The sequence below is a fragment of the Protomyctophum parallelum genome, assembly GCF_964188405.1.
Source record: "Protomyctophum parallelum genome assembly, chromosome: 16".
Classification (NCBI taxonomy): domain Eukaryota; kingdom Metazoa; phylum Chordata; class Actinopteri; order Myctophiformes; family Myctophidae; genus Protomyctophum; species Protomyctophum parallelum.
The window spans coordinates 4,369,042-4,393,432 of NC_139711.1; the positions used below are offsets into that span (position 1 = coordinate 4,369,042).

The window sequence follows — 24,391 nt, forward strand, 5'->3', positions numbered from 1 at the left end:
GACTTAAACAATGTATACACTTTGGAATTTTGTTAACCCATTCTGACCGGGCACCCATTTTGGTGTTGGCATCATGTTATGCTTTAGCTATTTAAAAATAGCAGATCTACAAGCTCATATCGCGCCACCGAGTGGCGCGATACGAGCTTGTATAGGTCTGCTATTTTTGAAAAATCAAAGAAAACGACTGACATTTTTAGAATCTGATCTCAGGTCAGAATGGGTTCATCAGACCAGTGTGTGTCCAGTGGAACCCTCGTATGAATCTGATCTCAGGTCAGAATGGGTTAAACACGTTGGAACCCCTATGGCGGCGGCATTAGGTGAGTACTAGTTCATTAAACAGTTTTAATTGTACAAGTATCTCGCTGGTAAATTGTAAAATCATCAGCAACAGCTGCCCAAAAAACACATAAACAGGTTCTCAACGTTTTTGGCCGGGGACCCCCGGAAAGGCTTTGGCAATGCCTCGGGGACTGACTCAATTATTCAGGTGAGATATTTTATGTTTAAAAAAAAAAAGCAATTGCAAAAATCTATTAAAACTAAAGCCATTAGCGAGAAGGTTCATGTATGGCCAAATCTGTGAGTATAGACAATGACATACAGCAGGGGTGGGCAACTGGCGGCCCGTGGGCCACATGCGGCCCCAACTTCACTTAATGCGGCCCGCAGGTTAATATCAGAACACTGATATAGTATTGATTGCAGCTGTTACAATTTCCGAACATGCAAACATGACCCGCTTTAATTACTTAAAGGTATATTCAGTGATTTCACTTAATTCAAATATCACTTATTTTTTTGTTTTGTTGTGATAATCCTCCATACTATAGAGTGTGCTGGCCATATAAGGAGTTCCTCCCTGTCCCCAGTTAACCCCTGGGTGTCAAAAAACCTTAGGTTTCGTTTTTGACTCTCTATCCTGATTGGACGAAAGGCTGGGTCCCACAGCCAAAAACGAAACCTAAGGTTTTTTGAGTGAAATCACTGAATATACCTTTAATGACTAGTATTAAAATAGTATTGTCTTTTTGTGTCCAATGTAGTTATAATAACAGTTCATAAAGTTAACATAACTATAACTAAATGCATTTGAAATTCAATAAAAAAAGGTTACTTTTCAGGATTCCAATTTAAAAAACCGACGCGTTTTGAGCTTGTGTAGATCGGCTATTTTTTGCTACAACAGTAGTATATATGCACTGTGGCCCTCTGGGATGAGTATGGGAAATATAGTGGCCCTCTCCATTGTCAAAGTTGCCCACGGCCCCTGCAATACAGTATGGTATAAGATGCTGCCTTTGGAAGAAACCCCCCCCCCAGTAAAACAGGATGATAAAAAATGTTGTCTGGACCTATTAAAGGCAGAGGAGCATAAACTCTTTTAAGTGTACAACGGCAGTAACTCTGCCGGAACAGGGTCAATAATACCATACACAATTTAATTCTAATGAGCTCCCGTCTGCCCATAGCACACCTTTCACTTTAACTACTTGCTAAGCTAACTAACTGAGCTGGGGTTTTTTTATCCCGCCGGCTCAGACATGTTACTGATCCAATTCCATGGAAGATGGTGTGTGACTGTGTGTGTCTGCAATTGCGCGGTTTGCACGTAACATTTATATCGTGTGTGTGTGTGTGTGTGTGTGTGTGTGTGTGTGTGTGCGCGCGCGTGTGTGTGTGACTGTGTGTGTGTGTGTGTGTGTGCGTGTAGTCCCTCCTCAGCTCCTAGCAGTGATATATGAGGTCTGGCAGGCACAGTATGGTGATCTGGCTTCAGTCCCATTCTGGCTGGGTAAATGCGCTTTATCAAAGACACACACACACACACACACACACACACACACACACACACACACACACACACACGCGATACAGTCCTGTGACTGCGCGCTGGTGTGTATACGAGTACGTCTCACAACTCACACATGTGTGTGCAATCAAGGCATGAGTGAATGAGTGTTTGAGAACTGTATACCTGTGCTGCGCTTGTTCACAGAACATGCGCTTTACGCACGTTATACCTCGATTACTGGAAACAATCAGGTTATGCCAGCAATTAATTAGACTGAAGCAGCGTTTACTGTACACAGTTTACTGTACACAGTTACAAGAACAGACTGGAGGATAGGCTGCAGGCCAACAGCTCCAGAGGAGAGTGTGTGTGTGTGTGTGTGTGTGTGTGTGTGTGTGTGTGTGTGTGTGTGTGTGTGTGTGTGTGTGTGTGTGTTTGTGCGCGCGCCAAGCAGTCTGCCAACGGAATACCAGCACCTAACCCACAGCCACACCACCTGCCTTTCACTGTTGCGGATCACTGTCCTGTCAGTATCGTGCAGACATTTGCAGACGGCAGCATGAACAAGCATCAGCTGCCTTTCAAAACGAGACCTGCATCTCCGCAACGCAGATCAAAGCACCGATGCATTGTGTTCCTCTTGAACTGTTGCTCTGTGTTTTGCGGCACCAGCGACGAACTGAATGTTGCGCAACCCACCTTCTATAAACTGTGCCTATACCTAGTCGCTCAAGCCAGCCTATATCTGTTCCACAGCCTTAGAATGCTACATAATATACGTCTGTAATTCCATCTGGTAAAAGCCGACAAGAGCACGCCGTCACTGTATGTTTGTGACCAGTCACGACAGTGTTCACACTACTGTGAGGTTACTACAACACCTGGTTTGAAAGATAACCAGCTACAAGCAGTCAAGCACTGCTGCTGTACTGTATGTCAGCTGAACCTACTGTATAGGTCTGAGAAACAAAAATAAACAATGAATATATACGTAGAGAGATGCCGTCACCTTTAACCCATTCTGAACGGGAACCCCCTTTGGTGTTCTTTTAAGCATTATGTTATGCTTTAAGCTGCTGAGAAATAGCAGATCTACAAGCTCACTCGGTGGCGCGCTACGAGCGGAGAACATTTTTAACTAAAATATTGGCTTCTGGGGGGTCTCTGGAACTACATATTTTGAGATGGGGGTCCGTGGCCCAATAATTCTGGGGGTCCTTGACATGAAAAAGGTTGAGCACCGCTGACATAGAAACGTGGGTTTTTCAGATTTAAAAAAAAAAGATTTAGAAGCCTTTTTTTAATCGACCTCAGTCCAAAATGGGTTAAATGACCTGTTCAATAAGCGTGAATTCCGTTTGTGTCCGAGCATAGGCATGGCTGAGGCATGGTAACGCCCCGCCTGCCTGTGATTGGTCTACATAAGCCCATCACACACCGTCTGCGAACGCCGCACGTCAAAACAGCCCGCCTCCGTTATTTTCAATGAACCCTATCGCACACCGGCGGCGTCCGACGCGCGCCGACGCCTCGCCTGAGGCCTCGCCTGACGCTCCGATACGCCACCGTTCTATTTTTCCAGGCGTTGCCGCGCGGCAAGGCCTGTGCCGCGTCGCGTCGCTGCGCACCCGGTGTGTGTGTTGGGCTTTGACACTTTGTCCTGACCTGAGATCAGATTTTAAAAGTGTCTTCGATTTTTCAAAAATAGCAGACCTACAAGCTCATATCGCGCCACTCGGTGGCGCGATATGAGCTTGTAGATCTGCTATTTTTCAATAGCTAAAGCATAACATGATGCCAACACCAAAATGGGTGCCCGGTCAGAATGGGTTAACTACTTGCTAAGCTAACTAACTGAGCTGGGGCTTTGACACTGCCCGACTTGAGGTCACTCCATGGTGAGATTGAGAAATAAATACTAGGCTACAAGAGAATGACAGCTTGACACACGCGCAACAGAATGCAGCCTTGTAACTAACTTGTATACGTTTTATTTTTTGTAGAAGAGGCAAACTAATATTGTTTATGCCGTTTGCTTTGATTGATGATTTGATTTGGGTGTGTTCTAAATAAAGTGTTGATTATCGTGTATTAATCTAATTATAGTAAACTAATGCTATTACACTAAAGTGGATAAGGATGAAGGGAAAATAGATCTTTTTTATAGTACAATAATGTTTCAAGTGTACACAATCAACACAAACACACCCAAATCAATCAATCAATCAATCAATCAGATGTATTGTTACTTCCACAAATATACACTGGGCATACAGGGGAGCAAAATACCGTTCTCCAAGGCTCATGGTGCTTCACATTTAAAAACAATAGACACATTAAAAAGAGGCAAGGCCTTATTAAAAAGAAGGTAGAAGGAGCAGACACCATTGGCAGGAGAAAGTGCTGATGCATTCAAAGTGCATGTGCGTAAGGTGCTATTCATCCCTCCTTGGGGGCGCAGTATGTGGCGAGTGTTCAGTGTCCTGATGGCATGAGGAAAGAAACTGTTGGTCAGCCTGCTGGTGCTTCCTCCTATAGGCTCTTGAACCTCCTATACCAGATGGCATGGAGTTCAAGTTCAAATCATATTATGGGCGTGCATGTTCAATCAATTATTCCATCAAAGCCAACGGCATAAACAATATCAGCTTGCCTCTTCTATACAAACATAAAACGTACAAGTTAGCGCCCCCTTGTATCATACCGTACTACTTGTATAATTTCCCACCACGGAGTAAACCTCGCATCAGACTATCCAGCGGGACAGTCAAGACGTTGGCAGTGTCGGTATATAGGCCAATCGCAGGCAGGCGGGGCGTCGCCATGCCTATGCTCGGACGCAAACGGAATTCACGCGCTCAATAACAGAGTCATTATTGCGAACGCAATGAGCACTAACTATGAGACCCTGCAGATCATGTCTGTCTGTGCGTATGTGTGTCTGTGTGTCTGTGTGTCTGTGTGTCTGTCCCGCTGTTACACCACCCGCCCGCCACCAGAGGGCAACACAAAACACACGCACGCACGCACGCACGCACGCACTCTCACACACACACACACACACACACACACACACACACACACACACACACAACTTAACTAAAAAAACTTAACTTAAAATGAAAAAACTTAACTTAAAAAAAAAAACTTTAAAAACACTTAACTTCAAAAACCTTAACTTAAAAATAAAATCTTAAAAAAACACAAAAAAGAGAACTTTAAAAAGAAAACCTTAAAAAAGTATGTAATTTATTCTAATTGTTGTTATTGCCATTTACGAGCTGCGTTCGCTTCCCGCGTTTGCGCGTCTTACTTGTATCGATGGTAGGATCAGTGTTCTTAGCATGCTCTCTTCTGAGTGTCGTGCTGTATATACCTGTGCTCCTGGGCCGTGTACTTGAGGAGCTCCGCCAGCTGCAGGGGGTACTTGCAGATCTTCTGCACGGGGGTGAGGAGGAAGCCGTCGATGGCGATGTCGATCATCTGCTGCAGGAGACGGCAGGCCTCGAAGAAGTGCTGGTAGCGGCCGTCCCTCATCAGCTTGCTCAGCTCCATGCAGGCGTCCAGGTGGTTGTTGCAGTACTCCGAGTAGATCCAGAACCCGTCTTGCTGTCGGGTTTCAGGAATATATACAGTATACAGAGGGTCACAGTGTTGTTTTCGTCGACTAAAACTGAAATGTTCGTCGACCACCTTTTTTTCCACTGGAGAAAACCAAATGGAAACTAAATGAAAACTAAGCTATGATGACTAAAACTAAGGCTAAATATACTGGCAATTTCGTCAACAAATAAAAACTAGACTACAATGTTAGGAAGGGACTAGTGGACAAGAGATCAAGTATAAGTCATTTTACACTTGGTTGCATGCTGAAAATAGCCGATCTACAAGCTCACAACGCGTCGCAGCTCGGCTATTTTCAGCAAGTGTAAAAACAGTCCTTACGACGGTCATCAGTGCCCACCAAAATACATTTTAGTCGACTAAATCAACTGTAGATTTAGTCAACTAAAATCTCATGACATTTTAGTCGACTAAAACTAGACTAACACCAACACATTCCAGGTGACTAAAACTAAATGAAAGCTATTCCAAAGACTATGACTAAAACTAAAATCAAAAAATTTGCTGCCAAAAACAACACTGCAGAGGGACTACAATATGACCAGAGGGGATGAAGAAGCAAGGAGGCGCTGAATTGTCTCTCAGATATAGCCTATAGAGCGTCGCAGTCCCGCCACCCCTTTCATGACGACGCCAGGCCCAGGAAATGATGCCCAATGCATTTTTTCCCCCATAGACATTTCAAAAGGTTTTTTTTTTTTTTTGCGGCTTACGCCTTTATTGATTTTTTAAGGGATAGACAGTAGGCTGACAGGAAACGGGAGAGAGATGGGGGGATGACATGCGGTAAAGGCCGTGTCGGGTCCGGGAGTCGAACCCGCGGCACACCGCGACTGGATCACCAGTCCGGTGCCCAGACCGTTACGCTACGGCCTGGGCCAAAAGGTATTTATTTAAAGATGGTTATACGCCGCGGACAAAGCCAACTCCAGTCGTGACAACTCATGACAACAAACACAATATTTTTGGACCAAACAGATACTTACAAAGAAGAAAAACAACAAAAACAGTGTCTTCTTTCTAATTATTTGTTCGGCCCCCCAAACAAAATGTGTTTGTCATCATGATTTGTCACGACAAGAGTTGGCTTTGTCCGCGGCGTATAAACGTCTTTAAATAAATACTTTTTGAAATGTCTATGAGGAAAAATGAACGGAGAATCATTTCCTGGGCCCTGGCTGGTAGGGGGGGCGGGACTGCGACGCTCTATATATACTGTACTACAGTGGGTTGAAGAAAGTACAGAGAATACATAAAGATCATGAGCATTTTTGTACTGTGAGCGCGTGCGTGTTTGTATGTGTGTGTGTGTGTGTGTGCGTGCGTGCGTTTGTGATGAGCGAGACGGAATATCTCATCCGAGATAGGTACCCTGCTTCCTAGAGCACGTGAGTGTTGGGGACCAGTGGCGTGCACAGACATTTATAGAGGGGCAGGTGCTCAAATGAAAAAAAGGGCACCTTGTGCAGCGCATGGAACCGGCTGGTTGCCTTAAACCATTTTGGGGCGGTAACCCATTTTGGTGTTAGCATTGTGGTATATGCTTTAGAAAAAAATATATATATCGAAGAACCACTGACATAGAAATATAGCTTTAGATTGTGGGGGGCCTAAATAATATAGTAGAAGCGTTTTTATCAAGAATTGATCAATGTCACCATGGTCCACACACTACAAATTAAGAAAAAAAGAAAAAACGTTTTATTTAATTTTTATTGCCAAAAGGGCAGGGGGGTGCTCTAGCACCCCCTAGTGTCTATCTGTGCACGCCACTGTTGGGGGACACCACTCACGTGCTCTAGGAAGCAGGGTCCCATCTCGGACAGGTGCGGGTCCTCCGTGTTGTACTGTTTCTCCAGGTCCCGCACGAAGCCCATCTGGAAGCGGTACATCTCCTCGATGTTCCCGAAGATCACCTTCAGCTGGTCGTCGTTGAACATGTCCACGCGCTTCCGGCACTGTCGCAGGTAGCCCTGCAACCACAGCTGTATGTTAGCACTCCTTAACCCATTCTGACCTGAGATCAGATTCATACGAGGGTTTCCACTGGACACACACTGGTCTGATTAACCCATTCTGACCTGAGATCAGATTCTAGAAATGTCAGTCGCTCTTCGATTTTTCAAAAATAGCAGACCTACAAGCTCGTATCGCGCCACTCGGTGGCGCGATATGAGCTTGTAGATCTGCTATTTTTAAATAGCTAAAGCACGACATGATGCCGACACCAAAATGGGTGCCCGGTCAGAATGAGTTAAAGATGGAGTGTTTTTCTGTGTGTCTAATGAGGTGACAGTATACTTTCATTAGACACCCTGGAGTCGTTTGTATGTGCAATGGTGTATTAACTTTGTATTTATAGGGTTTCTTCCTGGAGGCTGAACCCTTGACAGTCAAACGGGCCAATGAAATAAACAGTAATATAGTGACACCACACTATCAGCCCCTCCCCTAACCCCTCCCCCTTTATCATACAACTACAGCTGTGGGTGCGGCTTCAGTTCAGGTGGATCACCGCCCATCACCACCCACCAGGCAAACCAGGCATACTTAATGAACTGGTGGGCGTGCCCACATAAAAACAACATTTTAACAAATACTGTACACTTTAAAAAGAAAAATATATATACCTCCTTATATAACAATAAGACCCGATGATCATGTTTTAGGGAGGGAAAAAAATCACGGCACTCCATCTTTAACCCATTTAGGCCTGACGTCAAAAAAACTAAAAAGAAAAGTATTCTAAATCCTGATGGTTTTATTTTAAAAAAAAAACATGTTTCTATGTCAGTTGTTCTCAGAAATATTCATGTCAAGGACCACCCAAATATATATTGACCAATGACCCCCTATCTAAAAATATGTTGTTCCAGGGGACCCTCTCAGTAGCAAAGATTTGAGTTAAAAACTCGTTCTGAAAGATGACATAAATTCAAAGATTTCAGGCACATATTCACGATTTTTCAAAAAATTGCAGACCTACAAGCTCGTAGCGTGCCACTCGGTGGCTCACTACGAGCTTGTAGATCTGCTGTTTTTCTAAAAACATAATAATAAAACATAATTAAAACACTGTTTTATAGATAGATCGATACACCTATATTGATCCCATGTGGGCAATACTTACGTCATGGCAATACCGAATTATAAAACATAATTGGAGTCAACAGTCAGGTATTAACCCATTCTGAACGGGAACCCATTTTGGTGTTAGCATCATGTCATGCTTTAGCTATTGAAAAATAGCAGATCTACAAGCTCATAGCGCGCCACCGAGTGGCGCGCTACGAGCTTGTAGGTCTGCTATTTTTTGAAAAATCGAAGAACGACTGACATTTTTAGAATCTGATCTCAGGTCAGAATGGGTTGATCAGACCAGTGTGTGTCCAGCGGAAACCTCGTTATGAATCTGATCTCAGGTCAGAATGGGTTAATGTACAGGGATCAGGAACGAAGAACCAAAAACAAAAGGAGATGTATAGGGTCTTGTTTGGCCCTCCGCACTTGGACGATGACATTTGATTCACATTAAAGGGTATAAATATAAATGTAAAATGTATACGTTCTATGAATCTATGTATGTATATGTATAATGCATATGAATCTATGCTGTAAATAAACAATCTATCCCCCACAGTGAGTGTAAATATGAAAAGTCCACAGTATATATTGTATGGTTTATAGGTTATGGTATTCTTTGTGGTACATGATAATGCAAAAATCCACAACATCGCGACGCGCTATAGGGCATTAAGCAACTAGTCGACTAGTCGACAAGTAAATCCTCTATAGTCGAACTTGTTGGTACTAGTTGACTAGTCGACTAGTAAACTAGGCAACTTAGTCAACTAGTAAAAATGACTAGAAGTGAATGCCGTACGACACGCAAGCTTGACATTTTCGGGACGTAAGGTTCAAAGTGGTTAGCACGGTGCTCCAACAGTGGAGAGCAGCCTAAACCTCTTTGACAGCAGGGGGCCGAGGGGCAAAGAAAAAACCACAGGCTGCTGGTTTGTGAATCATGTTGGGTCACAAAATGGCAACAGTTAATATGGCACTAATAATAATGCAGCTATTGCTAAGCCTGCAAGACTCTCGTACAGTAATATGAGAGCTTAGCAATACACGAAATACATTATCTATTATCCACACACACCTTAACCCATTTTGGGGCGGGAACACCTTTTGGTGTTAGCATTATGCTATAGCTTTAGCTATTGAAATATAGCAGATCTACAAGCTCGTAGCGCGCCACCGAGTTGCGAGCTACGAGCTTGTAGGTCTGAGAACCACTGACATAGAAACATAGCTTTTTCAGGAAACTGTCAGGATGTAGAAGACATTTTTAGAATCTGATCTCAGGTCAAAAGGGGTTAAACACCCTAGCATCCCTATTCTGTCACGTTATGCGCTTGTAGATCTGATATTTTCAGGAAACTAGTAGAGGCTTTAAGTGATTAAAGAAATGCCTCTGGTCTATGTTCATTCTACAAAACACAGCCTGGTTATGAATAACAATCACAATCAGTCATTTAAGAGGTACTTTTCCACATACAAGGAATTTGCCTGGCTGAAGTTGGTGCATTTACACTGAAGAAACAGCCATATAGAAATCACAATTGAATTGAATTATGTATTAACCATTTACTCAGAATATAATAACGCCACATACTGGTGTGGTGAGAACCCAGATGCATGGCAGCCAGGCCGGTGTAGTGTTTTGAATACATCACACATCACAAACAAACCAAGTGACCAGACAATTGGACTGACTACATGGGGAACATACAAGACTTATATCTAGACCTGCACATGAGGGCTGATTACAAATGAGATACAGCTGGGAAGACATATAAACGTAGAACTATGAAAACTAGAACATAACAGACCCTATACAAGACAGGCAAAGTCTGCTAGAAACTGTATACGATAACGCAATAATATACAATTAACACGACATGATACTAAAGTACGGCAATCATTTAAGGGTTACAAATTAAAGGTGCAGTTAATGATATTTGTTTTGTTAAAATATGACTAGCTCTATATTCAACTTGTTTGTTCAGTAACAGGGGGCGTGCATCTCTTAAACGGAAAATGCATTTTCAGGTTATTGAATTCTCGCAAATTCCAATTTCATCCAAACCGGAGAGAGAACTCATACAGGATGAGGGATAAACAAGTGAAATTGGAAGTGATGACACAAAGAAATGAACAGACACAAATTGGAACTGAAACACTATGACATTGCAGCTGATGAATGGGTATACTCTCTCCTGATTGGAATGAAACTGGCAACCCACCCGAAAGTGTATTTTCTGTTTTATTAAAGAGCTGGATAGATATACCACAGAGTGCTTGTTCAGTAACAGAGGTCTCCCCATCTCTATAGCAATGTTTACAATCTTAATATAGAGCTTTAACCTTTTTAACAAACTTTTTAACCATATAATATCACTTAATATCCTTTAAGGGGGGGTGTAAGTAATAATTATTTGTAAAATAAGTGTTAAATATCTCTCCATTCCGATGGCAATCATTACTAGTTTGCTCAGTAACAAGGGTCTTCCTCTCTATAGTCGACTAAAATCTCATGACGTTTAGTCGACTAAAACTAGACTAACACCAACACATTCCAGGTGACTGAAATGTGACTAAAACTAAATGAAAACTATTCTAAAGACTATGACTAAAACTCAAATCAAAATGTGCTGCCAAAAACAACACTGTTCTATATCCCTATATCTTCATTCACATATACCTCCCAGCCCAGATCCAACCTGCATAGATCTTCTACATCCCATCTTCATTCACATATACACCTCCACCCTAGATCCTCCTGCTTAGATCTTCTATATTATAATGGGGGAGATGGAATATAATATTCCTCCCAACCCTATAGATGGACCTGTTTTGGGTACTATTTTATGATCTTAGGGGGGTGATTATGTTACTGCTGACCAAAGTCTAGGCCACATCCAGTGCAGCGGAGAGCACTAATAACCAGGTGGTGGCACAGTTACAGTATGTGTCCTCCTGCTGCTGCTCGACAGCTACAAATACACTGTCTGTGTGTATAGCTTTGCATCTTGCATCTTTTGCACCTTTTGCATCCGCCCCTGGTGAACGCAGCATAATGTTGTGGTAGAACAGCCAGACACACACGCACACACGGGAGGGGTGTGTGTGTGTGTGTGTGTGTGTGTGTGTGTGCGTGCAGTGGCGTGCACAGACATTTAAGGTCATTACACACTGGCGAATTGGCGACGCGATATATTCGTGCGAATAATTCGCATTTAAAAAAAAACAATTGAAGTCCATGCAAGCTTCCACATCAGTGGCGAATGTGCGAATGTGCGAAAATGCGACCGTTTTCGCTTTTATTTGTTCGCTCTGGTGTCGTATTTTGCAGAGATTCGCAGGCGAACTGCAACATGCAATATTTCGCATTTTCAGATCGCTTATTCGTATTGCGTCGCTAATTCGCCAGTGTGTAATGACCTTTAGAGGGGCAGGTGCTCAAGTGAAAAAAAGGGCACCTTGTGCAGCGCATTTTGGGGCGGGAACGCATTTTGGTGCTTCAGCTATTGAAAAATAGCAGATCTACAAGCTCATAGCGCGCCACCGAGTGGCGCGCTACGAGCTTGTAGGTCTGCTATTTTATTTATTTATCAAAGAACCACTGACATAGAAACATAGCTTTAGATTGTGGGGGCCTAAATAATATAGTAGAAGCGTTTTCTATCAAGATTTGATCAATGTCACCGCATGGTCCACACACTACAAATTAAGAAACAAAAAAAAAACTATATATATAGTTTTTTTTAGAGCACATTGCCTAAAAGTGCTCTAGCACCCCCTAGTGTCTATCTGTGCACGCCACTGTGTGTGTGTGTGTGTGTGTGTGTGTGTGTGTGTGTGCGCGTGTGTGCGTCAGCCAGGTGTTTACTACCTCGCAGATGTCCTTGAGGTGTTTGATGTAGTGTCTCTCTGTGCTCATGATCTCGTTGATGACGTTGGCTCTCATCTGGTCGCGGTTCTGGAGGGGCGAGCCCAGACACAGGCAGTCGTTGGCGGGGTCCAGGTGTCCGTTCTGCACCTCGCTGGTCCTCTCCGCCGGCTCCACGCCTCCGTCCTCCTGGTTGACCCACAGCTGAGGACCCAAAAGGCCGCGCGCGCACGCACGCACGCACGCACGCACACACAACCACACACAACCACACACAACCACACACCAAACACAACCACACACACACAGAGAACAGTCAGACATTTGCAGTGTCTTAATGTTAGTTCACCAGTTACGCAATGCTCTAAATATATTTCATACAATGCATCAATTACCCGGCAGTTAACAGTTAACACCACAAAATCTTTCACGCATACATTATTCACCTTCCAACCATGCACAGAAATACGCGCACACACACGCACACGCACACGCACACGCACACACACAAAGAACAGGTGTTGGTCATCTGGGCAGTGGATCTGGGTCCAGCGAGAAGACACTGCCAAACTCCACAGTCCATTCACAAGGTTCTGCTTGGGACTGGTGCCCAGAGGACACACCATGCACAACCTCCACACACACACACACACACACACACACACACACACACACACACACACACACACACACACATCTCAGTATTGGCAGTGGCACGTGTAACGCCTGGGATTTGAACTCGGGTCTCCCGTGTGAAAGTCCAATATCTTAACCACTAGACCACTAGACCAAAGGGGTATCCATATGGACCGGGGTAGATATTAGACTTTGGAGGCCATCAGGCTGAGGCTCTGAGCCACTCTGCCACACGCACACGCACATGCGCACGCGCACGCGCACGCACACACACACGCACACGCACACGCACACGCACACGCACACGCACACGCACACACACACGCACACGCACACGCACACGCACACGCACACGCACACGCACACACACACACACACGGCCAGGTGATTTCTGCAGCAGAGGCACCTTATTACACACAGTTTGCCAGGATAACATCAAAGGGCTGACGGTTAGGATGCCAAACACAGGATGAACGATGCAGCGCCACAGACAAGCAGAGTGACATGAGGGTGACTGACCACAGATCAGCTATAGCAGCATTAACACTGACCCCAGACCAGCTAGTATAGCAGCATTAACACTGACCCCAGACCAGCTAGTATAGCAGCATTAACACTGACCCCAGACCAGCTAGTATAGCAGCATTAACACTGACCCCAGACCAGCTAGTATAGCAGCATTAACACTGACCCCAGACCAGCTAGTATAGCAGCATTAACACTGACCCCAGACCAGCTAGTAGCAGCATTAACACTGACCCCAGACCAGCTAGTAGCAGCATTAACACTGACCCCAGACCAGCTAGTAGCAGCATTATAGTAGTATTACCAGTTAATTACAATGTCAGAGTCAATAGTAAATTGGAGTTATAACGTAACTATAATGACTATAATGTAAAAACAAATAAAAAAATAAAGTTGTCTTGCACTTTAAAATGGATTATGTCAAGACAACGAATACGAATACGAAAAGATGTTAGGCATTTTTCAATAACTCTTTAATTAAAAAGACCCGAAAGGACGTTTTACTTTTGACTCTCTGAGCGGCCCTGGAGAGGAAGATGAGCAGGGAGAATGGGGGAGCGTTATAATGCCTCATGGAATGGACTGGTTCTGGTATATGTTTGCCGGGGGAAGGAAGAACGTTTGCACGCACAGAGAAGACTGGAGCGGGCGGAGGGGGTGGATGGTGTGATGGATGGATGGACGGGTGGAGATGAGTCTGGGCGCAAGGGGTGGTGGTTGTGGTTGGGGGGGGGGGGGGATAACAAACGCACCTTTGACGTAGTGTTTTGGAACCTTGGAGTTGCTATGGGGTTGATATAGAAAACCTGTTTTGTTTGGGGCTGTGGAGGGTGGGGTTCCACCTTCAAAGGGGAGAAAGAATGACAGAACAAGAGAGAGAGAGAGACAAACTGTTTTGGTTCTGTTTTCGGGGGGGGGGGAGGGGGGGGGGGGGGGGGGGGGGGGGGGGGGGGGGGTGGGGGGGGGGGGCGGGGGGAGGCTTAGCCCCCGCCCCTCTCAGGTTGTGGACATGATGAAGATGCAAAGGGGTTTGGGGGATGAAGAGGTGGCGGGGGGGGGGGGTGAGGGGGGGGATGGTCATGAGGGAGTGTTTGAACTCGAGGACTCCCTCTTTCCTCTGTGTTTTTCGCCTTTCATTGCGCTTAAACCCTGACATTTAACTTCAACTAAAACTATATGCTAAACCGGCATATATACCCTATAACCTCTAACAAACAACACTATACAGTATGCCTATAAGCCTATATAACCTCACGGAAATAATGCCTGAACCTGACCTCAGAACCCCCGTCCGGCCTGGTGGCGAACCGAAACACCTGGGAAAGCGGTATATAGTCCTGTTTGAACGCGGGTCTGAAGTTCTGAAAGACCTCCGTCGCCAGCCTCACTGTGTGTGTGTGTGTGTGTGTGTGTGTGCGTGCGTCTGAATGTGTTTATACGTGTCTAGATGCGCTAACAACACTGTCAGACTCATTTATCTCAGATATGGGGTTATAATTATTATTATTACATAAACTGGTAAAGTGAAGTCTTGCTCCGCATACATGGAGTCACACACACACACACACACACACACACACACACGTCGCACACACATGCACACACACACGCGCGCGCGCGCTGTGCATCTCATTAATATTCTGTGTGTTGTGTCTCCCCTGCAGACCAGATAGAGGCACTTAGCTAGGTGCTCTCTGATCTATCCTTTGTTATGTATTATTAAATTCAGGCATTATTCCACTGGCTAGTGCGTGCGACGTGCGCGTGTGTCGTGCATGTGTCGTGCATGTCGTGCTTTAGCTATTTAAAAATAGCAGATCTACAAGCTCATATCGCGCCACCGAGTGGCGCGATACGAGCTTGTAGGTCTGCTATTTTTGAAAAATCAAAGAACGACTGACATAGAAACATAGCTTTTTCAGAAAACTGTCGCGTGCGACGTGCGCGTGTGTGTGTGTGTGTGTGTGTGTGTGCGTTTAGGGGGGTGTGTGTTTCGCTGTCGTCAGGCTATAACTCACCCGTACGAAGCTGGCGGGGAACCACCCCTCCTCCTCGTCGATCTGGCCCCACCACCAGTCCTTGTTGGAGGCGTCCAGCACCTTGATGACGTCGCCGGCCTTAAACGCCAGCTCGCGGTCCGCCATGGTCACATGGTCCCATACCGCCTCAGCACTGACGATTGAACCTCCACTTATCAACTAGAGAGAGAGAGCAGCGGTACGGAAGGACGAGAGAGAGAGAGAGAGAGAGAGAGCGATGAAAGGGGTACATACTCTATTTCACATCGTATCCTGGTGTTACATAAAGCTGCTATATAATGTTGGAACTCCAGAGGGAATATATATACAGCCTGAACAGCCAGGTGTGTGAAAGCATGAGGTTACACAACGACACATGAGTATTTGGGTGGTTTGGGGGGTGGAGGAGAATTGCACACACAGACAAACTTGTCGTGGTGAGTGTTTGTATGTGTGTGTGTGTGTGTGTGTGTGTGTGTGTGTGTGTGTGTGTGTGTGTCTGTCTGTGAGGGGGGGGGGGCAGGTTGTATAACTAGACCCCGACCTGTGCCAGATTTGAGTCCGATGCACATTCCGATTTTTTTTCTTTTTTTTAAAGCTTCAAGTGGAAAATGTGAGAATAGCCAAACTACAAGCTCACAACGCATCGCGATACAACGCGCTGTTGTGTGATGTGACCTTTGTAGATGATTTTTCAAACTTTCTCTGGGGGAGGGGGGGGGGGGGTGTAAACTGTAGCGGGCCTTGCTATGGAGCGTCACAGTCCCACCCCCTCGAGAGACCCGAAAAAGAAATCCCTGTTCATTTTCCTCATAGACTTTTCAGAAATGCCTATGGGAAAAAATGCATTGTAAACTATTTCCTGGGCATCACTCGTCGCTCTGAAAGGGGACTGCAGGACTGCGACGCTCTATAGTGGCGGTGGTGGGGTTGGAAACACACAGGGCTTTCTGGTGTTCGTGTGGTGGGAGGGGGGCTTGCACGCTTACTCACAGTAATGAATGCAAATACACGACGCCACCAACCCTCAGATCTGTGGGCTCCATTAGCAGCTTAGGAATCGCTAATAGAGCAACACAACAGCACCGGGGGAACACATTAGTCGACGACGACGCGTTACGCGATGACGACACAACAACGACACTGCAACACATACAAAACAACAAAAAAGTGGTAAAAAAAAAAGACCATTAACCCATTCTGACCTGAGATCAGATTCATACGACGTTTCCACTGGGACACACACTGGTCTGATGAACCCATTCTGACCTGAGATCAGTGCTGTTGTTTCATCTTGTGTTAACCCATTCTGGGCGGGCACCCATTTTGGTGTCAGCATCATGTCGTTCTTCGATTTTTCAAAAAATAGCAGACCTACAAGCTCGTATCGCGCCACTCGGTGGCGCGATATGAGCTTGTAGATCTGCTGTTTTTCAAATAGCTAAAGCACGACATGATGCCGACACCAAAATGGGTGCCCGCCCAGAATGGGCTATAACACAAGATGAAACAAAAGCACTGCACCGGTCTCTCCGGGCGGAGACCGTAATTGGCCCCCATTATGACATTAGAATAATTACATGCAATTAAGCAATAAAAATGTTGAGGTGCCAAACCGATGTGAGGCCGGGGGGGGGGGGGTGATAATCGGCTCCTTTGCTCCCATGCTGTCATCGAGAGCTTGTTATTTCATCTGCAAGCACTGGGTTTGACAAAACGTGCACGGAGGAATGACTCATCAGCTTTCCCCCCCGTGATTGATTTCACTGTCATGAATACATAATGTGAACCATTATGCTTAGTTGAAAATGGATATTTTAAGTCCTGAGAGAGCTTCTCGCGCACTCGTAACATCAAAAGATCCTTTTGGGTGTGTTTGATCAAACATATATAATGCCGCACCGTTCAAAATGGCTCTTCTAGAAGACGCTTCAGATGCAAGCCGATTATGTACGAACATGAAATGACTGCAATCGATAAAGTGTGATCCGGGTTGAAGACTTTCAAACTGACTTCCTTGTAGGCTTTAAGCCTATACGATGAACAAAACACGACATTTACAGTACGAGATGTAACGGCTAAAAGGGTAAAAAAAATAAAAAAAATCAGAAATGTAGACTTTGTGTAAATGATGTAGATTCTATGTAGACTCGTATACATAATTGAGTACCACAGACGAAAAACAGTCTAAGTCCAAATTTCATTCTGACCCCTCCACGAAAAGGCCTCGTTGTCCTGAACCCTTATCTATAATTTATACATTATGGATCAATAGTGTGGACTTAGACTGTTTTTCGTCTGTGGCATTCAATTATAGAATGTAGAAGTATTGTTATATCGATCAACGTTTGCCTGTTATCTCTCCTCTGGTATACCACATAAATACAGAATGGAATTGTGGACCAAAAAGCGCGGTCTTTGGGTCTGAGAAGCTAAATCTCACCTAATGGTGGTCTGTGTGGCTCAAATGCCAAATAAATAATGGCCCTTATTGCTATGAAAAGGGTTGAAAACCACTGATCTAAAGCGCTGATCAGAACACTAACACACCACATGCAGCTTGGCCAATCAAATCCTGATGTTGTTTGTGAAGCCTACTGTATAGGAGCCATTAGGATGGTGACTTATTATCCCATTCTGACCTGAGATCAGATTCATACGAGGTTTCCGCCGGACACACACTGGTCTGACGAACCCATTCTGACCTGAGATCAGATTCTAAAAAATGTCAGTCGCTCTTCGATTTTTCAAAAATAGCAGACCTACAAGCTCGTATCGCGCCACTCGGTGGCTCGATATGAGCTTGTAGATCTGCTATTTTTAAATAGCTAAAGCATAACATGATGCCGACACCAAAATGGGTGCCCGTTCAGAATGGGTTAATAAAGCAATTCCTTAATGCCTAAATATGGTGTGCGGGGCCCTACCTCCTTCCTTGTGATGTCCAATCAAATCCCAGTATTAGGCCTATACATTTTGAAAGATTGTCCGTGTGTGTGCGTGCGCGCGCGCTCGCGCGTGTGTGCGAGCGTGATCAGCAGCCAGGTGATCAGTATTCTTCAGAGGGTCGTTAAAGGCTAAAGGTCATTCTCATTAAAGGCCCAGAGGTGGTAAAGTGTGCTCCGGGGGGGGGGTGGGGGGGGAGACACCCACTCCTCACACCATCCATCTAGCACACAGCACCCCTATCCATCACACTGACCAATGAGCCCGTCACCCTCACACTGGAACCCACAGTGGTGTGCACACACACACACACACACACACACACACACACACACACACACTCACTCGCATGCATGCATGCATGACTTCCCGCATGCACACCCAAACGCATTCACAAAATATCCTTACGCAATTGCTCACACGCGCCACGCCACAACATATATGCACACATTTTAAACCTTTTGGTTTTGAGCCTCGTGAATATATATAGGCTACATGTGTGGCGCACACGCGCAGCGCCCGAACTGTTTGTTCCAATTGTTCTTTTCCAAAGTTGTGTTCATCAGCATTCTCTATACCCAGTTCCAGAGCTAACCATGCATCCTCTCCCCGGGGCTCTAAGGGCATGAACAGCCAGCTCTAACCGAATCTGACGGGAGCTGTTTAGACCTTTAGGTATATAAGCACAGGAGCTCGCAAACTAAGGGCCGGAGAGACTGGGAATCCATGTAACAATGAAAAGCACTGCGTAACTAACTATAACAACACAACAGTGTAACATTGACAAATCCTCAGCATGGATTCGGTTACACGTTTGTAACCTTTTGAGTTACAGAGTAGACCTTTAAAGGGACACTTCACCCTTTTTGCAAAAAAAGTATATGTTAATGACGTTTAGAAGCTTTAGATCACTTTCCTGGGGGTATTTATGTGTGTAATATGTGGTTTTAGTTATTTTAGATTTTAGCAGTGAGCCTGTTGTCTCTGATGTCATGGACACTGGTCTCACTACCTTCCTGGACTACAATTCCCATAATTCTTTGGTGCACTGCTCCTCCTTGCGGATAGGGGAAGAGCTGTCTTACTGAGACAACATGTAGTGCAGGAAGGAAGTGAGCCCAGTGTCCATGACATCAGAGACAACAGGCTCACTGCTACAATCTAAAATATCTAAAACCACACATTACATACATGAAGCCCCCCAGGAAAGTGTTCTAAAGCTTCTAAACGTCATTAACATATATTTTTTTTGCAAAAAGGGTGAAGTGTCCCTTTAAGGGTACCATTTTGTTCCTCAGAGATTAAAATAAGGGATGCAAGACAACAATGACCTCTACATCCACAGGATGCACTACTGTACTGTTTTTTTATTCTAGTTTATTTTGCTAGCTTTAGCTATAATCATTTCTTCATGAATATAACCACATCATAACCATATAAAATGAAATGGGAGTTAAATGCTGCAATTTGTAAAAAATGGCAAAACGTTGGGACTCATCAAATGTCCCTGTGACTCATCTAAAAAGACCATCCCTGCATCCTGGGACTCACTACATTGAAAAGCTATTTAGTATTTACATCACTGGTTCCTAACCATCAATCATTTTACCTGAGGATCCCTTGCGGTTATACAGTATAAATGGATAAAACGACACTGAGGATTTTACTGTATCTGTAACTATCACGGCACTGTGTGTCTACTGTCTATATCCCATTCTGAACGGGCACCCATTTTGGTGTCAGCATCATGTTATGCTTTAGCTATTCAAAAATAGCAGATCTACAAGCTCATATCGCGCCACCGAGTGGCGCGATACGAGCTTGTAGGTCTGCTATTTTGAAAAATCGAAGACTGACATTTTTAGATTCTGATCTCAGGTCAGAATGGGTTAATCAGACCAGTGTGTGTCCGGCGGAAACCTCGTATGAATCTGATCTCAGGTCAGAATGGGATATAGTACGTTTGTGTTGCTCGCTTTCATTATGAGGTCATTTCTGTGAAGATCCCTCTCCTTCTTATCCTATACTAGCTATACAACAGATGTTATCTTGTCTTCTGAAGTCAAGTCATCTGAATTGGCTTCTTGCCTCCTCGCCCCGGCCGGCCCCACTCCGGGTGAATCTGCTTCCTCTCCGTGCTGGATGAGAGCACCTTTTGAAAATCATTTGATCATTATTATATACGGGGCTTATCCCATTCTGACCGGGCATCATGTTATGCTTTAGCTATTGAAAAATAGCAGATCTACAAGCTCATATCGCGCCACCGAGTGGCGCGATACGAGCTTGTAGGTCTGCTATTTTTGAAAAATCGAAGAGCGACTGACATTTTTAGAATCTGATCTCAGGTCAGAATGGGTTCATCAGACCCAGTGTTTGTCCGGCGGAAACCTCGTATGAATCTGATCTCAGGTCAGAATGGGTTATTGTGCATGAGCGCCATTGTGCCATTGTGCTGACACGGTGTGTTTGTGAGTGTTTGTGTTTGCCGTGCTTTATACACCCGTACGCGTGCGTGTGTGTGCGCGTGTGTGTGTGTGCGCGTGTGTGTTACTAATCTCCATCCCCGTGAGGATCTAAGCCCACAACCTCAGCAGCTACAGTACGTCACGCCCCCCCCCCAACTTAACCCATTCTGACCTGAGATCAGATTCTAAAAATGTCTTCTACTACATCCTGACAGTTTTCTGAAAAAGCTATGTTTCTATGTCAGTCGTTCTTCGATTTTTCAAAAATAGCAGACCTATAAGCTCGTAGCTATATGAGCTAGTAGATCTGCTATTTTTCAATAGCTAAATCATAACATAATGCTATATATATAACACCAAAAGGGGTCCCCGCCTAAAATGGGTTAAACCCCTGGATGAGCCCCCCCTCTCGAGGCTATACTGCTTACAGCTCCCACATACGATATGAACCAATCGAGGGAGAGGAGTGATCATGGGGGAGGGACCACTATATGCCTGAAAGAAAGAGGAGGGGGGGGGGGGACATCCGTTGTCATGGCGATAGATGATGATGCTCTACTATAGCATTGACAAGACGACTGGATGCAAGGCAAGGACACTGCAGGTTGCACCCAATCTTCCAAAAGGAAAAGGGGTTGTATAGGTGTGTGTGTGCATTCATGCAAGGGGGAGAGAGAGAGAGAGAGAGAGAGAGAGAGAGAGAGAGAGATCGCACGTGATTCATGCTGCAAACATTAATGTACGGCCATTAATGATCATTGCACAATGAACCGCTTATACAGTAAGCCCTATAAACTATTACTAATATCACTAGCGCTGATATTGTACAACGCATAGCTAAAATTGATGATAGAAAAGCTCAGGCTAATGTACTGCTGCTGGTATAGATTTGCTATTTACGCTTTTACATTTTTTTTTTTTTTTATATATTTTTTATCCCACGATTTTGTAACCCATTTTTCACCCCTGTGTCAATCATCTAATGTGATCCTGGGCTCTACACACGCTCCGCCAACCTGGGGAGAGCAACGGACTTAACTCGTGCTTCCTTCATGCTTGAGTGTCCAAGTTGCTCCTTTACACCTGACACGGGGGAGTTTCCCTGGTTGGACGTAGCGCGTGGAAGGAACACGTTATTCCAACCAGTTCCTTTCCCCTCCATCAGGCTGGCCAGTGGGGAGGCAGTTTAGAGACCAGGATTACTGCATGTTTTTGTGAGGGTACCTACCCTATAGGGGACACGGGGAGAACATGCAAACTCCACACAGAAAGGCCCTTTCGCCAACCCCGCCTTCGGGTATGGGCACTGATGACGCGGAGGAGGAAACACGCCGCCAGCACCCACAGCGCCCCGAGCGGGAATCGAACCCAGGACCTTCTAGCTGTGAGGCGGACAGCACTACCAACTGTGCCACCGTGCCCCTCACTTTAAATTTTTTATTTATTTAGAATGTTCCCAACCAGCCAGGTTCAATGTGTTTCAATGTCACCGTTCCACAGTGACAGCATTAGAGTAAAACCATGGCAACAGAACAGACATGTCAAAGGCAAGCAGAACTCCGGGTCACTGTGTGGTGCAGTCGGTATACTGTTGTTGTTGCCTCACAGCTACGGAAGGTCCCGGGGTTTCCCTATAAGTGGGGTTTGGCGAAAAGGGGCCTTTCTGTGTGGAGTTGGCCTGTTCTCCCAGTGTCCCCGGCCTAGGGTATAGGGTATCCTCACAAAAGAACATGCAGTTATCCTGGTCTCTATATACTGCTATTACTGCCTCCCTCGTGGTCAGCCTGATGAAGGGGAAAGGAACAGGTCGGAATAACGTGTTCCTTCCACGCGTCCATGTCTTATACCGGGGGAAACTCCCCCCCCCCCCCGGTCAGGTGATAACTCCTCATGCATTGAAAGAAGCATGAGCTCAGTTCGGGGCTCTCCCCAGGTTGGCAGAGAGAGAGAGAGAGAGAGAGAGAGAGAGAGAGAGAGAGAGAGAGAGAGAGAGTATAGCGCCCAGAATTACAGCGTAGGGCAATTGGCACCAGGTGGAAAGAAAATGGCTTACAAAATGGTGATAAAGTGTAAAGATAAAAGTCCATCCAGTGTCAGCCTCAGTATACTGTGCAGGCCTTCAGAGAGGCCTATATATGCATGTCACTGGGTTGACGTAATCATTATAGGCTGGAAGGTCTGGTTAACAATAGCTCCATATCTCAGACCACTCCACTATCCAGAGAGAGAGAGTGGAATCACTGCCATGGAAACAGGACATATTAACGGCACGCCGGGGTCAGTTCTCCTCCTCGATTCAGGCCATGGGGGGGAAGATGATTTAGGATTGGATTCAGAGGACGTTATTGGTTTTTTTTCCCCTGTGTGCACAGACGCACGCTATAACCAAAAGAAACGACGGTCGAACATCAGTTCCGCTTTGGATGTGTTGTCGTAGTTGTATACGTGATGAAAATAGGCTGCATCCTTATATAGACTCACTAAATTGAGAAAGGACACGATCATGTCACCCCCCCCCCCCCCCCCCCCCTGGGGGTCCTGGGATGCAAATAATATTGTACTCGGTACTGTACTGTAATGTCGTTGAAGTATAGGGCTCATGAAATGTCCCTGGGACCCATCTAAAAGACCCCCCCCCCCCCCGGGAGTCGGGACCCATTACATTGAAATCCAATTTACATCACTGAGTTGTATAGCGAACTGGACTGGTTTATGTTTTCCCCAGACAAACTATAATTCCACCTATTCATTGGGAGCCGTCACTCTGGATTTGAATCCAGGTCTCCCGCGTGGAGAGAGAGACCGACCATCTATATACAGCCAAGAGTCAATCGACCACCTGGCCAGTGGAGACATAATTGTGCTTATGGGCTTCAGGCACGACTATTTGTCAACCATGTATATGTCCGGGAAAAGACCCGACACCAGGGTCTAAATGTCTCAACAGAAGAGTAAGGAAACCACTGCAGATATATTATATTACATTGTATTAACATGCTCTACTCTGGTTATAGAATAATGTCTGGTTCATTCAAATAAGTATCGGGTTGCTGTGTTGGAACCCGAGAATTGCAGGGCAATGCATTTGTTGCTTTTGAAGGTTATTTTGAAATCGACACATGTCGATGTGTGTGTCGATTTCATACATACATTTGAAATCGAGATATATATATATATATATACACACACACACACACACACACACACACACACACACACACACACACACACACAAATCACACCCCTGTGAAGTGAGGGGCGGGTATCATCTTACATCGGCATACATCACATTCCATGCTCAGCCAATCAAATTATCACAAATGTCATTCCGGCCAATCATCTTCACTTTCCTGCCTTCACTTTTATCTTCAATATGTACTTTGGCTCAGCCAAATGAAATCATCGCTACGGGGGGATCAGCCAA

At 45.1% G+C, this 24,391-nt stretch overlaps 1 protein-coding gene across 1 annotated transcript in view; it reads right to left on the reverse strand.

Moving 5' to 3' along the window:
- Window positions 1-15,727, reverse strand: part of LOC310873380 (rho guanine nucleotide exchange factor 9-like) — a 42,028-nt gene extending 26,301 nt beyond the window's left edge. Inside the window, exons 1-6 of the mRNA XM_083785750.1 lie at window positions 15,554-15,727; window positions 14,288-14,377; window positions 12,378-12,578; window positions 7,216-7,395; window positions 5,175-5,407; window positions 2,280-2,391 (exon numbers count right to left, since the gene is read on the reverse strand). Of these exons, the coding sequence (XP_083641876.1) occupies window positions 2,280-2,391; window positions 5,175-5,407; window positions 7,216-7,395; window positions 12,378-12,578; window positions 14,288-14,377; window positions 15,554-15,679 (942 nt within the window). The 5' untranslated portion in view covers window positions 15,680-15,727. The remainder of the gene's footprint in view (window positions 1-2,279; window positions 2,392-5,174; window positions 5,408-7,215; window positions 7,396-12,377; window positions 12,579-14,287; window positions 14,378-15,553) is intronic.
- Window positions 15,728-24,391: the final 8,664 nt, after the last annotated feature.